The following is a 17865-nucleotide window of genomic DNA, read 5'->3' on the forward strand; positions in this document are numbered from 1 at the left end:
AATGGTGATATCCTCTTTCAGCTTCCTTCTGGGGAAATATATTATCCAATTAACTATTCTACTTAATGAAAAAAGAAACTTAAAAATAAGACCCACAAGAAAGCCTTCTTATCCAAGAACCCCATGCTACTCGCAGCTTTTTAAATTTTTTACACAGTTACTCAGCATGAGTTTAAATCTGTTCATGATCTCATGGAAGAACAGACCAACTGATATGTACCAAATGCTCAGTCACTGACTTTTTTTGAGCACAACACAGAAGTTTGAACCCCAAGCAACAGACAATTTCTCTTCCAGTAATGTAGAAAGTTCATACATCCTGGGCTCAGCAAACCTAATTGATCCCATCTTCAATTTCCTCTTCACCATCCAACACAGACAAAACTCCCTTTGTGGATTACCAGCACACAGGCAGAACTAAAATTGCATTTCGTGATGTGAAGTTTTGTTTTTCTTGTTCCAAAACTGGGCACTCTAAATCATCAGATCCAGGGTCCAAAAACAAACAAGAAAAACAAAACCAAACAAACAAACCAACCCCAAGAAAATAAATAGACCCTGAAACCCAAAAGGAGACTGCATAAAAGTGGTTCTAGAAAAGCCACAGCTCAGTTTCAGCTGAAATAGGCACCAGTGAGCGCTGCCTTTTAAGGGAACAGTAATTTGCCCTGCTTGTTGTATTTCAGAGTCCCACGACACGGAGAGGAAGTATCAGACACCAACTCTCCTGTAAGACTATCCAGCAACACTTGTTTTCCAAAGGAGACACAGCCAGGCTGCCTTGAGCTTGCAGAAGGCTGCCAAGAGGCGGCTGTGGTGCAGTGTGCAGCACTGGGAAGCCCTCTCCCACGGCTATTATGGACCATTCAGCTGGGAGCCTGGGAAAATGCCTCTGAGCTGCTGAGTTATCTGGAGCAGCCTGGCAGGTGTTCACTCCCCAGCACGATCTGGCACCTGCCTGGCTCCCTACTTCACTCTGGTCTTGTCCAAAGCCACAGCACAAGCCTAAGGCCAAGTGCCCCCAAAACATTTCCACATCTGACAGGCACCTATTGCTCATCACACAGTATTTTTATGTCATACCCATTTTCCCTCCCAGCCTAAACACTTCACATTTCTGAAAGGTTGACGTGGATTAGGACTGACTTTGCTTTTGGAAAGTAAATCATTGCAACACACATATTATAAAATATAAGAGGATAAATTTCTAATGTTACAAAGTGAAAGTAAACACACAGGTGCATTAGGCTTTCTGAAACGCTAAATTGTACATTTAAAAAAATCTACACTTAGCTCATGTTTAATTTTTTCACACAGAATAGGCTATACCAGTAATAATGTTTACAGTACATAGAGCTTTTCATCTTCAAAGTGCTCTACAGACATATTATTACACTGCTTTTTAGCACTCATATTTCTTCACTTAAAATTACTCACCACAGAATCAAAAGTCCTGATCGTTTGTAAACAAACAAAAAAAAAGGAACATCTCATTCTAAACCTACTGTTAATTGTGCAGTTTTCCTTCCCAAAAATGTCCAACTCCACACCATGTGCTGCAGAGTAGGCTGCCATTTCTAATTTAGAAGATATTCAAATAAAATATTGGCATTTAAGTTTAAAGCCAAGTCTAAGATAGGGACAGCAGATGCACGACATCACATACAAAAAGCTGCTGAGATTTCCAAAGGCTTTTCTGGAATCCACTCGGTTTTTTTTAAACAAGAAGCATCTTCAACCAGTTCAAATTTTATACAGCAAAGAACAGACTTCCAAATAACTGAAACACGTCAGGATGGCATCCATTCTTTCCATACAGTCTGCCTTCAGCTCAAAGAAGATGATTACTATAAGCAAGTACGCAGGAAAATGTGTACTGATAAACACAACATCGAGCCCGTAGGCTTTTAAAAAAGAAGCTTAAATACCCTAGGAAAAGCATTTGGGCTATTTAATTGATACATAAAATACACTTGAAGAATGGACAAAAAAATACTTGGGTGTAGTATCGAGTGAGTATTGCTGCAGGGTCTGACCTTGCCAAGTCTTGTACCTGCAAATAAATTCAGGGATGGAATTTGCCTCTTTTTCCAGGGTGCCTTACAGTCGCTTTAACCAAATACAGACAAAACCAGATTGCTGACTTTTTTTCACCTTACTCTTGCACTGTTTTTTAGCATTACTGCTGCTCTTCTATCTGCTAAATCTTCCGAACACATGCCAGTTGCCAACACAAATAGGTGAGAAATCCTTCTCACCAAGGACCTGGGGACAAGATTTAGTTCTTATCTGGGAACAGGGTTCCTGACTGGAAGAAAGACATTAACCTTTCAAGGAGTGTGATCAAGAGAGGAAGGGATAGGCCTAGAAGAATCCTCCCTGCTATCAAAACCTGGATAGCTCGGCACAGCCCACTGTCTAAACCATGCAGAGTATGAGCCACAAACTGCAAAACTGGACTGAGCCATTTTGTAAAATCCTACAGTAGAGTTGTAGGGCTCTCCTCTAGCAGGAGAGGTGTGGAATTCACTCCAAATTTAGAACTATCCTGGCCAAACTGGATCCAGGATAAGACATTTCTCAGGCTGGCTGTCAGTGCTGTTCTGGAGGAAAGAATGAAGAAAATCACATCTGAGACCATCTGGCAGCAAGATGATTAATGCCTCTGATGGAGGTCCTGGGAACACACCACCTCTGAAGGAAAAAGGCCATCTTCCCCTCACTAATACTTAAAGATGGAGAGGACGGCTGATCCATTCCTGGAAAATCCATACCCATTCATAATGTATGAGCAGTAACAGCCAGCAGCACCTGCCAGGCATTCAAGGAGATAAATGCAGAGAATAGACTTGATGGTCGGTGCACCTTTACCACAGACAACTGTTTTCTAACAGGACACAAGATTTCATTTCACCCTTTTGTTGATCTCAGACTCAATAGCCACATTATTAATTGCATGTGACAGGCACGAACTGAAAGCTATTTAGGAATGCTCCCTGTTTTGAACATCTAAACTGTATTCCAGACAAAGCCACGTGCCTGGACTTCTTTAACCACTGGAATGAGCACAACAACCAAGAGAAAGGCTGAGAAAGGCATCTGTTGCTACCAGCTAAAAGGCAGAGAGAACTGGAAAACAAACCCTGTGGTAAACACTGTCTGACAAGGCAGCAGCCCAGGAGAAGCCAAAGTATCTTGGAAGTGTCCGTAGTGCACTGGAGTTTGGTTAAACTGTCCGGTGCCACTTTTGCACATCAGGACAAGTACATCCCACAGAGTGGCCAGACACAGCTCTTCCCAAATGGACCAATCACTCACATCACTGAACTGCTCACAGTGATAAAAGGAAGGCAGATTCTGGCTCAAATGAGACACAGACACTGCGATGGACCCAAGTTTGCCTCACAGCACACTAGGGAATGCATAATACAGCACATGCCTCTTTCACAAAGTATGTCCTTTCAGCCTGTCTCTGTGGTTTTTCCTTGAACAAATCCATGAGCTGCAGGAAATTTTTTGATGCCATGAAGTACTTGAAATGGAGGATTTTAAATTTTAAGTGTGAGGTATCTCTACAAAACGAAGTTTCTTCAAGCACAAAAACTCAACCAAAATGTGGAAATGAGCCTTTTGGAATTTATCAGACATGACTGATTCCCCTTACTGTTCATTAGAACAGCAAAATTACTGGTGCCAATATTATGATGCTGAAAGATTTTTAAATAAAATCAGTCAAACCTTTCACAGGTCTCCAGGCTCTATTTTTTCCCCCCTGGCAATAGGAAATAACTCCAGCAAAACTTTCACCCCAAGAGGAAAGGGTTTTAACCCTAAAGCTCCCACAGCTGCCAAGACTTTCATCTTCCACCAATAACAAGGTCTCTAGGCAAGGGTCATTAAAAATGTCAGGAATATATTGTATCACAGGGCTACAACACCTCTGGGCTCAGTGAAAAAACTCAACACTGCCAGTGGAGACATGATGGGAGAGAATGAGAGGGAAAGAGCAACCAGGAGCAGGTATATTCAGCAGAACTTTTAAAAAGCGTTTTAAACATGAAAACATAGCTTCTTCAAAGGTGATCTTGATACACAGCAAAAAATATTCTTTTATTTAATTTCTATTTTTGAGGATTCCTGTTAGGATATCTCAGTGGAGCTAAGAAGTAGATGTTGATGGTCGTAACTCTTTGTCTACCCTAACATCTAGAGGACACTTCAAAAGAACATGAGTTCTAAAAGACATGTGTGGACTCGAACCTGCAATTTCATGCTGTTGTCTGAATAAAGCAAGTTGTGCCAGAGGTTCACAGGTATTTGTCTTCTCACACAACAGACTCCTGTTAGATTTGCAACAACTCAGAACAGAAGGAAATTCTGGGGCATAGCAAATAGGTGGAAAGTACCACAACAGAGCCTTCTGTATTTTCTCTTTTTAAATGCTGGCAAACAGACCCTAATTAAGTCAGCTGCTGAAAGGCTCTATTTCCAAATAAGTCTCTATGTCCTTTGGGTCTCCCAAGCTCTGGTGCCAAGAGGACACCACCAAAAGAGACCAAGAACAACCATGATCGTGATCATCTGCCCACTGCCACCAGCTCAGCTCTGGTTCTGGTGCAAAGAGCTGGAGACTGACTGCAAAATGGTTTGTAGAAAACCATCCATTTTAGCTCACTCAGGAATATGGTGTTATAAGGGACCACCTGAATGGCACAGCTCAGGCAGCCTCCATTTCTGACATCAGCTTAACAGATGCCAAGTGCAAAATAAAAAAAAAAAGTACACAGAACATCCTTTTCCTCAAAACTGAATAGCAAATTTAAGGTCTTTTATGCAAAAGATCAAACTCCACAATCCTGTCTTTTGCCACGGCATTGCCCATATTCTATGACCCACATATCTACACATAAAAAACCCCACCAAATTAAATATCTTAATTAAAGGAATAAGAAGAGAAAGATACTGAGTAAACAAATACAAAACTGTCATCTTCTAAACCCTCTAAAGCAAGTTTTGGCATTTAAACGTGGATTTGTAACAGTGAATGTGGAATGTTTCTCCCTGAATATGTGAATATGTGTCATTTGCTGTGCATTAGAACATCTCTGATCCGTCTGAACCTGATGTTCTCATCAAGTTGTAAGTCCACAACACAGTCAAGATTACACTGAACTTTCTTCTTCCCATTTTCAAGTAGAAGTCTTTATTATTTGCTATACTACCAAATTTTTGTTTCATTATCTCTTTTTTTTTTACTAAATTAAGGCACAGGCCCTGCAAAGCTTTGTTGGGTTCATTCTGTTTGTGGTCTGCCACTGTGCCTTTGTAGTCCACAGAAATACATCATGTGTAATAACCACAACATACCTGGTACTCAGTGGTGAATCAAACACCCAGAATTGCTCTCACTAAACTATTAACATAGAGAAAAGAGGCAGAATTTCTTTCAGGAATTGGCCCTCCATCTCTATCTGGACAGACTCCCATAAAGACTCATAAAAATTTTCCAAATATGAATAAACCCACAAAAATGTTTGCAATTTTAAAAGCTGTAATTTCTACCTTGGTCATATGATAATGAAACTTAAGAACAAAGGAGAGTGCTATTGTGTAATATGGTAGCATGGAAAGTTTAAAAGAAATTCCTATTCATATTTAACAGTGAAATTATACCCCCAATTACTTCCAGTTAAAATGAAAATAAAAAGGACTTCAATGCTCAATGCATAGCTGCAATGATTTTTTTTTTTTTCCTTAAAATAGCATGATGATTTTTCTTTTGCTGGAGATTGTTTGCAGACTTTTACTGAGGCTTTTAGGGAAGGCAAGGGTTAAGGATGTATAAAAGAGATTTTCTCACAGTTTAAAGAGAGCAAAACAACACATTTAGGAAGCCAGACAGCTAAAAGGTCAAAGCGTTACACTTCCAGGTCAAACTTCTGGTTGCAATTAAGTAAATTCCTCTGAACATTTCTAGGGAAATCACATTTCTTTTAGGTTTTATTTCAAATCCCTATTCTTCTTGATTACATTTTAACCAAAACAATATTGCTCTCTTCAGAAACATTTAATAAAGAGCATTTTTTTAAAAGGAACTCAATAGTTAATTTCAAAGTAAGAATCTTTTTTTTTTTTAATCTCATTTAATGTACAGCCGAACTAAAGGCAAAAGAAACTATTAAACTTAGTTAAATTTCTAGAATCAAAACATTTCAACCAGAACAGTGAGTACTCAAAAAACCCCCAAACCTATCTGCCACCTCTTCCAGCTGTGCCTAGTGCTAAAACAGGTCCATGGGCTGGACACTAAGAATCCATCCTCTGTATTCCTGATTCCAAGGGACTGGAGAAGCTGTAAAACCTACGGAGAGCACACATGAAGAGCACCTCCAAGAGGAAAAGATGTTGCAAATAAGAGTAAGGCAGTCAAGTAAGAAATAGTGCTTAGGGACAGATTTTCAAATTTGCTTCATGTGCCTTTCAAAAATGCTGAATTCCCACTTGGAACAAGCATGCCAAGGGCTCTTTCCAAAGGTATGTTCTCTGGCCTAGATGAGAGTCACTTTGATATTCTCAGGTGAGTATCAAATCAGAAATTAAAGGTGGGGTTCATCTTGCCTAACTTGAAACACCTGCATCAAACTAGTACCCTAAATTTCATTTTTAACTGATAGAGATAAATTACCTATTAACTTCCAGCCAACTTTGAGAAACTGAGACACACCATTCCACTTTGTAAAGACACATGATTAATGGATGCTGATTTTTTGCCTAACTAGAGAAAGAAAACTCCGAAGATAAACTTTAAATTTGCATAAATATATGTGCCACTGCATAAAATGAAGTACTAACAGCAAAAGCACTCCACAGAAATATTTGGATGATAAAGGAAGACCTTTATAGCTCACATAGGTACGTAAGAGAGTAGCTGTTTGTGCATGCAAAAATGCATGTTTTTTGCACACACACACACACACAACTAGGAGTCATTTTCATACTATTTTCTATTTTTTCTTTTCATAAAATGAAAAAAAAATCATATGAGAAGAGACCAGCCAAAAAAAAAAAAAAAAAAGGAAATAAGATGAAAGCAAGAGAAAGCAATACAAGGCATTAAAGCAGAGATTATTTTAAGACTAGAAGTCAAGACTGTTTTCAAAACGAACACCAAATTCTTCCTTTTCACAAAAATACACCAAATTAAACAACTGTCCTGTTGTGGGGGTTTTTTTTTCAATCCAATACTAGCTATTTAAAACACTTTATCAAGGACATCTTTAAAATAAGTACAACATTTCATTTCTTACCCAAGACCATAAATAATTTCATGGGGAGCTACTGCCAGGGAAGAAGACATAAAGTAAAAGTAAAGTAGGGAGAAGTAAAATAGGGAGAAGACATTTAACCCAGCCGGTGCTGCAGCTGCAAATATCCCATGGAAAACAGGGACAGCCACTGCTGAGGCCTCTGACAGCATCAGTGTCACACCAGAAGATCCTTCCAAAGGCAGATGCTTCAGTCCAGACAGTGCAGAACCTCCTCACAGTCTCTGACACCCACTGACCCTGACTGAGGTCTCACTGTCAGAGGAGCACAATGAGAAGACCAAAGGTCCCTAAAGCCAAACACTTTGGCAGTAAAATGCCTACAAGGTGACACTAAATACAAGAGCCAAGGGCAGGCAGTTACTTCCCTGATCCTCTGCCAGGCTCCAAGCCCTCTCAAGTCAGGCTTTTAGTGCACCACAGGAGATTCTGCCCCCTCCCTGGAATACTCTCCCATGTTGCTGTGGATGCAGCACAAGCCTTTATCATCTCTCTTATGCTTTGGCAAAGAGTTCCACAGTTCTCCTAACTACCACAGCATTTCCAACGCCCTCGTTCTCAAACTGGAAGAGAATGAGACGAGAAATGATTTCATAGATCTTGGTCGTATTCCCCATAATTTATATACTTTCCAGGCTGAAGAGTCCAGGCACACTTAACTGTTCCCTGTATTGCATTTCCTCATCTTAGATTATCTCTGTTGCCCTTCTTGGCATCTTTCCCAATTCTATTGTAATAGAATTCTATTAAATAGAATTATTATTAATTCTATTATTAATCTAAGGTAAGGTAGGAAAAAAATCACAAAGAAAGAAAACACCCAAAGAGTGTGTAAGTACAGACATTTCTTTTGTTTTGTCAAACACCCATTACCCTGAGAAAAGGACAAAACAACAAAAAAATTACTACTTCTGCAGTTCTTCAACTTTTAGAAGAAAAATGCTTTGGTGAAAAAAAGATGCCCTTATTCCCCATTATCTGGCTGTAAAAAAATGGGGGGAAAAATAATCTAAAGCAGAAGCAGGAAATATTAAGTACAAGATACTAATCAAAACATTTTTCATAAGTTATTGCATAAGTTACTGCATATTTCAGGGAGCTCTGCTGTCACAGACAGATGAATGTAAGTTTAAAGTTCACACAGATCTGCAGGACTTGGCCACAAACCATAAATGAGTCCATTGTAGAGAAGCTGCAATGTAATTCTTTTGAGAGACAGATATTACAATGTGCAACTCCAAATATCAAAGTTCATTGGAAAGACTCCTCCTCAGACCCCCTATAGCAGCTTATTCTCCCTCTAGTTGTGCCCATAGAAGTGTCGTAGAGTTGCTTTTTAAGCAAGGCAAGTGAAAAAAATCTGGTTCAAACCAAACCAAACCAAACAGTTTCAGTGCAGAGGAGCATGAGTTAACAGCTGGGAGGGTGGGAATAAATCAGTTTTGCTGTTACAGGATTATAATGTGGGATATACCCTACAAGCATTTCACACAATTCATGTCCTACAGCAATAGTGAACACTCCTAAAGCAAACTGGGGCAGTCTGAAAAGGGTGTTTCCCTTAAAAACATCATAATGTTCAAATTAAAATGCAAGGCCAAAAGAGTTTGGAATATTTACCACCATGATTTATTGTATATTTTCTGTGTGCTTGCAGGAGCCAAAAAAATCGTTTCATAAGCAAGAGAAATGTATTTTCTTATGAAATTGCATCTTACACATTTTCCTTTACACTAAATGAAATGTGAACTTTGACTCCAGATCTTTGTAAGGCTGAACTACTCGTAACAGCTCTTTACCTTTTCCAGTTTCTCATTTTAGCAAGCTTGTCAGAAGTGAATGTCTGAGAATTTCAAGTCTGAGACTTCTACCAGTAATAAAGTACAGTCTCATTTGCAAAAAAAGCAACTGGGTGAAAAGATGGACTCAGGAAACATGATCACAGTAAGCCCCAATCCATGAGAGGAGAAAGTTAAAAATATATTAAAAAAATACACAGAATCCCAGGGAAAGCAGATAAAATCAAGCTGGGAGCTCACTGTGCCATGTGACAGCATGCTCTCTAATTATTTTCACTGTAGAAGAGACTGTACAATAAAAAGATCTGAAATCAGAGCAAAAATGTCCCACCCTCAAGCCAAGAAAAACAGCAAGGATGCTGGGGAAGGAATGAGAGTAGATCTGAAAATTACTTGTAGGAAAAACATGGTTAACATTTTCCTCCCTCAAGAGGGGGAAGAAGGTCAGTTTACAATATACTTTCTTCCTTCCCTCCATTTCTAACATTGACATTTCTATCAACCATATTTTTTTTCACTTCTCCTTATTGCTTTCTCTTTGCCCATGTAAACCTTACCTTCTTCCTTAGTGTTTTCAGTTGTCCCCTTGCCATCTCTCCTGTATGACTACTCAGACCTCTGTAGTATCATCTTAATTCTCACTGCTCTTGATCAAAACCAGACACTTTCTGTGGAACATGAAACTTCAAATAATGCAGTCACAAGCCGTAGCTGGCCGATGCCCTTCTTGCATGATTTTGGCCATGCAGATTGGATGCAGACAAAAATCAACTTTTGAGAATCCACCCCATTTTAAATTTCTCTTTAAAAAAAATAAACCCAAGTCAAACACATTTGGACATTAATTAAACACAAGAAACAGAGTTTATACCAAAGCCTATGTCCAAAGACTAAATTAAAGCTTACTTTGGCAAATTGCTCATACTGGCCATTTGGGAAGGGTGTGGAAATTGTTCAGACAGAAGGAAGAATAGGAAGAACTTGCTTGTCTTGGCTACTTTCTCTCATTTTTCCATTCTTTCCTTCTTTCTTTCTTCTCCTATGTGTAACACCCACAGATTTCCTAATGAGCTGGTATGCGACCCACCACACACTACAGTGTGGGTGTAACTCAAAGGAAAAAGAAATGTAAATTAACAAGTAACTTGCATGGATATTTACATTAAGTGCCACAAAAATGAAAGGTAGTGTCAAATAATCCTAATATTAAACACAGTATAACGTTAACACCAAAAAGAAGCTGCGATAGGTGAAAATTTTCTCTTCAAGATAGTTATAGTAGTAAGGAAGTAGAAGTCTTAATAAGTCTTAAGGTAGCTTGGCTTTTAGTTCTGAAATGAAACCTAGTACAACATGCCTTGACATTAAAGGTAGCCTAAAATCTTATTAACACTGGTATAATAATTCTCTTTTCAAGAAATTTTGAATACATCCTGCAGTGTGTACAGCAGACTGGGTAAAATTGACTTGAGAAGATACAACTACAACCGGGGGTGGAATGCTGACATGGGACGTTGGAAACAGTAAGTACGGAGTTAATAACCATGTGAAGGATCCCTCTAGAGATACACACCTCCTAACAAGAGCAGGGGGTTTACAGCAGTGAAACTCCACACAGATTGAATAACATGGAGCAAAAGAAACACACAGAGCTTGAAGAACTCAGAAACTCTTCATAACCTCCAAATGCAACAAGAGCTGCAGCTGAAGCCTTTTCCCAGTACCAGGCTCGTGCAAACCTTTGTGTGGTACAAAACACTGCCAGCCAAGGACTGGCCTGGAATGTGGCACTTCATTTGAGTGAAAAAAACACAAATCCATCTCCCTGCAGCCTACAAACAGAACCTGTGATCCTAGAGAGGAGGGCAGAACACAAGAGACAACTGGTAAAGCCTCCTGGCCCTGTGGCTCACCTCAAAGGGTCAGTCCTTGGAGGCAGGGCCCGGTTGCCCCAGTGAACACCCACCTATTGTGTTATTTCCTTCCCAGGTAAGAACAGACTTGAATGGAACTTGAAGAAACTTGATTCTTGGACTTGAACAAAGCACTCCTTTCTTACAAATTACAGCCTTGAGCAAAGCAGGCTGAGAGAAAAAGAAGGAGTTGGCTTTGGAAATGAAGCTTAACATGAATGTTCATTATCACAGCTCGTTTTCTTCCTTTAGTTCTTTATTGTTAATTAATGACGGTGAGATTAACTGCAGAAAACTGATGGAACAGTCATTCTTCCCCATCCAAAGTAAATATCCTCTAATCTAAAGCTGTCACTGATATTACTGATGACCTCCTCAAATGCACATCCCTAAGTTTTTAATTTTTAAGAAACAAGGGGAAGAGTCAAGCAGAAGATCAGTTCCCAACCCTGGGACAGCACACCAGTATTTTTACTGAAAAGTTCACGATATGAAAGAAGGTAGAAGACTCTAAATTCTCACAAACACCCTCAAATTAGTGTTGCATCTACCCACATATATAAAAACAACTATTGTGTCTGGCAGTTTTACCTTATATAATCATCATTTTTTTCAAAACCTACCTTTTACTGAGGCAGGAAACTTTAAAAAATAAATAAAAAAACACCACTTGATAAAGGAAAACACAGAAAAACCTCAACAAATCTTAGAAATTCTGATCCCACCATCTGTAATGTTCACTCACAATCAGAAAAGTACAAGGGTCTGAAAGTTCATGTGCTTGACAAACAATAATAATATTTTTAAAGGATAAAATGTAGTTATAGCTTGCAAGGAAGAAAAGGGTTTGGAAACCCTTTAGTGGCCTGAAGCTCCTCTTGCTTAGGTGGTGGTGTGTTCTTGAGGGACGGGAAAAAGCCCATGTCATGACAGAAGAACCTGGCTCCCATATATGCCTAAAATTTTGCAATAATAAGCCAACCATACAGTATAAAACCTGTGTTTTATCATTGACAACAGCAGGTAAAGCTGCAACCATTCTATAGGAACATACCTGTTCAATAATGGAAAGCACTTTAAGAGGCAAAGAACTTGTTGCCAATTGAAACTGTTCATGTAATATCTGTTGAATTCTAAAATTTACAAGTATAGTGATGACATAATGTAAGTATCACATGCATTGCAGAAGTCATACTCCAGGTAGAGATCTCCCAATGTATTTAAGGAAATGTGACAAAGCATGGCCAGCACAGAGCTTTACTACAGCAGCCCTTCTTTTCTGTGACAAGTTTATGACCTGCTCCAGGCTAGTAACAAACACCAGTAATTTTTTGCCTAAGAACTATTTAAAGATAAATTGCTGGTATGATATAAGACCAACAGATAAGCCTATCAACTGTAAACCCCAGCATTATGCTAACAATGAAATGGTATTAAACAAAACCTGGCAGCCATTTAGCCCCAAAGCTGATCTAACAGTAAGGCCCAAGCTACAGTGATCATGATCTTTAGTTTAAAATGTGGATGTACTGAAATTGCACCCACTGGCCTCAACACCCTCACACACACAAAAAATGAGTTCCAAATGAGTGAAGGCTCTTATTCTAGTTCTGTTCTGCACTCCCAAGGTCACGGGTGCTGCTGCCAGGCCTGCAGCAGCACTGGTGAAATGACAAATGTCATCTATCACATCACACCAACTTTTAAGACTGAACAGATTGCCAGAAGTAAAAGGAGAAGAAAAGATACGACTTCTGTATTTAAAAATCCTAAACTAAATGTGTGAGTGGAAAGGAGACTCAAGTAACCAGCAAGACTTCAATCAATTTTGCAGGAGCAAGGCTTGCATAAGTTATTTTTTTCAGTTCCAATGATAGGCTCTTGGACTAATAGTACCAGCATTACATTCACTTGCAAGCAACACAGAAAATTCAAATCCACTTAATTTTTTTACTTACATAGCTGAAGTAATTCCAGACCAAAACATCAACTATTTCAGGCCTTCCTGATGGCAAATCTCTCACAGAAGAAATAAAGAACAGTATTTTCCACTACATTTTATTTCACACTAAGTTAAATAATTTCTTTTACCGGTAAGAAACAAAGGTCCCGATGATCCATGTTCCATGGGTTTCCCCTGACCACGTTGTTTAGGTGCCTCCAAGTAGTGTTTGACCCTTGAAGCAACAACTTCTTCCAGCAGCTTGCAGACCTCCTGGAAGAGAAACCACTGGCCTGGTTTGATCTAAATTTACAGAAATGCCCACAGGCACACAGCAGAAATCAATACAAAATTACCCCCCTCTCCCATTAAAAGGAAAAACATTGAGAGGAGAAGCACATGAATTAGGAAATGAATGGGAACAAGCAGGGGAATCAAACCATTTTTCTCCAAAAATAAGAGAGGAAGTACATTATGAAATTCTTACTTGGCAGATGAAATACATTATATTACAATACTAACGTTCGAAAATCAGAAATTAGTTTCATATGCATACAAAGTAGGAAAAATACATGTTAAAAATATATCATAACGTTAAGTATTTAAGCGAAATTTTAGTAAACATTCTCGCAGGAATTGTCAACACTATTTCTCTGCAAGAATCCTTATAAACTACAACAGATATTTTGCTTCAATTCAATTTAATTTGGGGGTGGGGGGAAGAGCAAATTATGTCACAGCAACTTAATTGCTCTAATTAATTTAGATTTTTCTGCTCCTAAACATAACTGTTGGTATCTTTCATACTTTCTTAAACAAAGCACAATAAAACCACATACAACTCAGGAAGAACAAAACCTGCCAGAATTACCCAGAAAAAATGATACTTGGAGTAAAAACCAAAAATTCATCTCTTGAATACCAGAGTAAGTCTTAAGCTTAATACACAGACACATATTTGACACTTTTCCCTCAATATTCTCATTTTCCATTGTTCATAACTATGTGCTCACAGCAATGATACATTGTGGCACACAAAAATATAATTTTACCTTTATAATATGTTAGGGTAATAGATAAAATTATATAAGTAGCATCAAAACTATCTTGCCTTGAAATTTCCTTTTGATTATTGCAGAAACTACACAGAACAACAAATTTTTAATGCATTGCTCTAAATGAAAGCAGGGCACACACATTAGTCAATCACAATCAGTATTTTTTCCTTACAGTAAGAAATACATTTTTCTTTCTCTTGTGGAGCACAATTACAAATTACTGTATTTGCTTATTCTTCTGTTTAACTCATTAAAGTGCTCCCATTACACATTCCTTCATGGGCCTGTGTTCAGGTTAGAATGAAAAGGTCTCGAAAGCAGCAGAATCATGGTGTGTCTTAGGTTCCTTCAACAGCAATAAACATCACCATGCACTTCCTTCATTTACATGGAACATATTTTACTTGTTAGGCTTATGGAAATATTATTTAAAAGGCTCCCCACAAAGAACCATACAGACCTCAGAGACAAAGATAAAACTTTGCCATTTCAGGGGGAAGAGGGTATGAAAGAAAGGGCAGGGAAATTGGAAGAAGGAAGGAAAAAACTGCAGCATCTCACAGCAATCCCAAGAATACTCTGCATCCAGCTGGTCACAGCGGTGTGCCACGGTGGTCATTCCAACGCCCAGCTGTATTTATTTCCTTACACCAATCTCATGCTTTGGGCACTGGTGCAGTTCCATCCTGTCCTCCATGGCATGTGCTCCAGTGAGGAGCCAGCAGGCAAAAGGCCACTGGGACTGCATCACCAGGATCCTTGAGCTCAAGGCAATGGTTTTCCCCCATGGTAAGCAGGGGATCAGCAGGAATTGTGTTTGTTACCAGAGGCATCCACATTTCCCACAGACAGGCACAGAGAGGGCTGTACCACCACGAGTATTTTCCAGAGTTTGGAAACAACAAAAAATGCAGAAAACTGCTTGCAATGAACATGTAAAAGCTCTCATAAAAAAAAAAAGAAAAAAAATTGGAATAATCATTCTTTAGGACTTTTTGTCCCCTCAAAAATTCTGTGTAGGACTTTCTGGAAGTGAATTGCAAAGCTATAGGACTCACACTTCTCAGTTGCTGAAAATATGCAACCTTTGTACTTCTCTCGAAACGTGCAGTTACAGAAATGCACTGAATGTTGTCCTGTCATGTCTCTTTATTAAATCAATCATGACCTAATTTCCTGAAATTCATCTCTTTTGTTTTGGCAGTCTTACAAAATACATTTTGAAAACATTTAAAACTCAGATAACCAGGAGAGTAAAACTGGTTATAAATAGAAAAGATAATGAGCATTCATTTAGTCATAAAGAAGAAACCTAAAATATTTTCCCTATTTTCTTATTTCTCTGCTTAATAAAGCACGAATCAGATGAACCACACGCTGCTGAACATTCTGCTTTTGCTCCCCCAGGATATTAATGCATTGTTTCTTTTAATTTCATTTAAATGTACGACTCTGAGATGTCTGGGGACGCTGTGCAGTGACAAGTTAATGATGGCATTATTAGGGAAGCTATCTGCTGAAAATTACCGTAACGGAGACTTGCGGGAAAGTTCGCAGGCATCCCAAACACGTCCTGCCTTCGTCTGCAGTAGGAACTTCTCAAGTTCCCACACACAGGGGAAAGCTCCCGCCAGGAGCTCGGCACAAGATCCTGTGTGATTTCTCTACAAGCTGATGAAAGTTACAGGCAGAATTTTGCTGCTCACTGATGCACTGATTTTCCACTAATTCATCAGACTGTACACACGACACACTAAAAAATAATGCAAGTTTCTCTTCATAAGATGCAACAATTCTACATGCAGATTTATCTTTTCTTGCACCCTCTAAATGCAACAACATTTACACTCCTCAGAATGAGGAAAAGAATTAATAGGAAGATATTTCACCAACAAAATGATACCTGTCACGATCTGGTTTATATCGCTCAGGATAATTTACAAACATTCATGAGAAACACATTTTTTAAATTAAAAGTTAAGTCAGAAGAATCCACACAGAATACATGCATGCACGTATGCACACACACAGAGTTTGAAAATTAAAAAAGCAAATGTTAAGTGGTCATTTGTGACCCAAACAGCACATATGGTTGACTTAGGGGTCCCACGGCAAGCACTGATGGTTAGGCATAACTAACAATATTCTCCGAACACTGAAAAATCCTGAACAGTTCAAGGCAATCCAACTTTCTCCCTGCAGCCATATGCTTTTGAAGTAGAATTGATATTTGTTGTACCTCTTTCTCATGATCTGAAAACCAGCTGGTGTCTTTACTGGAACCTTGAGGCAAAATATGAACATCCACCAAGACAGCAAAGTTCCCACACTGGAAAGAAGAAAAAAAAAAACAAAAAAGAAGTAAAAACATGTTGAACTGTAGCTGCTAGGAAGCACATGTGGAGCAGACGGGGAGATAAAACAATCAGGTAAGCACATGCATCTGATTCAGAGTTCCAGCAGGCAGAACACTAAATTGTGGAAGTTCAAGAAGAACAAATTTACAAAACAGAATTACAAATTTATCATGATTTGTGGACTTAACAAGGAACAAGAGCACCAAACCTATCCTGGATAGCTCACAGAAAGGTTTATATGACAAGCTTGAGTGTGTGGAATTATCTTCTGCTAGCTAAATGCCACTTTTAAATCTGAGTTCAAGGAAATTTTAGTGTGTGAAAAAATAGCAATTCCTTCACCAAATTCAGACCATTCTATTTTCTGAAAATTTGGTACCACATTGATTATCTAGTTGGTGCTTTTAATTAATTAAGTACTTAAAAATTCAGGGTCTTTGAAGTCTTTTCTTCTCTCCAAGCTACCTCATGTAAAGAACAGCAAGTCTGAAGGACCTGTCAGTGGATATTTGGTAGTTACCACATCTGTCATTTAGCCAGTGCTCTACTTTGAATGGTACTTTGAAGACTCCCATATTACTAAACAGTTGTTAGGATGATATAGGCTGCATCCCAAGACACATCAGCTATTTCTGACATTCCTTGAGAGTTTTTGATCGAGGACAGTGTGACATACAAGGGTTATTTTCTTCCATGGCTCCATTAGTCATTATAATGAACTAACACAGGGAAGAGTGAATGGCATGAACACATGCTACTTCCACTGGGCACTCATTCACTCCTGCCTGTTGTCCTGCACAGAGACATGGGGCATTATAAGCTAATGGGTTCCCTTTTTTCTACTGTAACTCAAATCTCACTCAGACACCTTTAACTAAACAATGTGTGAGAAAAAAAAGCCAATTTCATCATTGCCTGCTTGTGGTGCATTTGTGATGCAATGAACCCACTCTGTGAGAGGACTGGACATGTGCAGTCATGGCAATTTCACATCCGGAATGTCTGATGGAATAGAAACAACATCCTGATCCCAGACAAACCTCACATGTGCACAGACCATCCAGGGTGAGATTGGGCTTCTTTCAAGGGATGTTGCAGCGCTCACTTCCTGTCCTCACTCACTCTCTCTCTCCATATTTGCTCTTCACTGCCAAATATCTGCAAAGCCCAGCCTCAGGATTCCAACTGCTAACAGAGTTAGTTCTAGAAACAGTGGGATATATGGTTTAGACTCTGGTTTTACATCACCTGTAGTCTAAGGGGTACATCTTTATCTCAGGCTTATGGTATGGCACAAGTACAGTTATTGAGAGTACCCTTACCTATGCCATTAACACTAAGAGCAACAAGATTTAGCATCCATTTAATTAATCATAACAAAATATTTGGTAAATTGAAAAACCTCTCGGTTTATAAAGCACTTGGATCTGTAAATCAACTGCAAACAGAAGTTTCTAAATAATGATTCATA

The 17865-nt window shown here is 38.9% G+C and overlaps 1 protein-coding gene across 7 annotated transcripts in view; it reads right to left on the minus strand.

Moving 5' to 3' along the window:
- The window catches only part of SLX4IP (SLX4 interacting protein), a 72113-nt gene that overhangs the window by 20266 nt on the left and 33982 nt on the right, over positions 1-17865 (minus strand). For 3 of the 7 annotated variants that reach the window (XM_066177820.1, XM_066177821.1, XM_066177825.1), the window contains 2 exons: positions 16277-16366; positions 13129-13267 (listed from right to left, as the gene is read on the minus strand). In XM_066177820.1, coding sequence (XP_066033917.1) covers positions 13129-13267; positions 16277-16366 — 229 coding nt within the window. The remainder of the gene's footprint in view (positions 1-13128; positions 13268-16276; positions 16367-17865) is intronic. The other 4 variants (XM_066177822.1, XM_066177823.1, XM_066177824.1 and 1 more) reach the window with 2 other exon arrangements.

This window comes from Chamaea fasciata, unplaced genomic scaffold, assembly GCF_029207755.1.
Source record: "Chamaea fasciata isolate MVZ Bird 193981 ecotype frontalis unplaced genomic scaffold, bChaFas1.0.hap1 SCAF_3, whole genome shotgun sequence".
NCBI classification, from domain to species: Eukaryota; Metazoa; Chordata; class Aves; order Passeriformes; family Sylviidae; genus Chamaea; species Chamaea fasciata.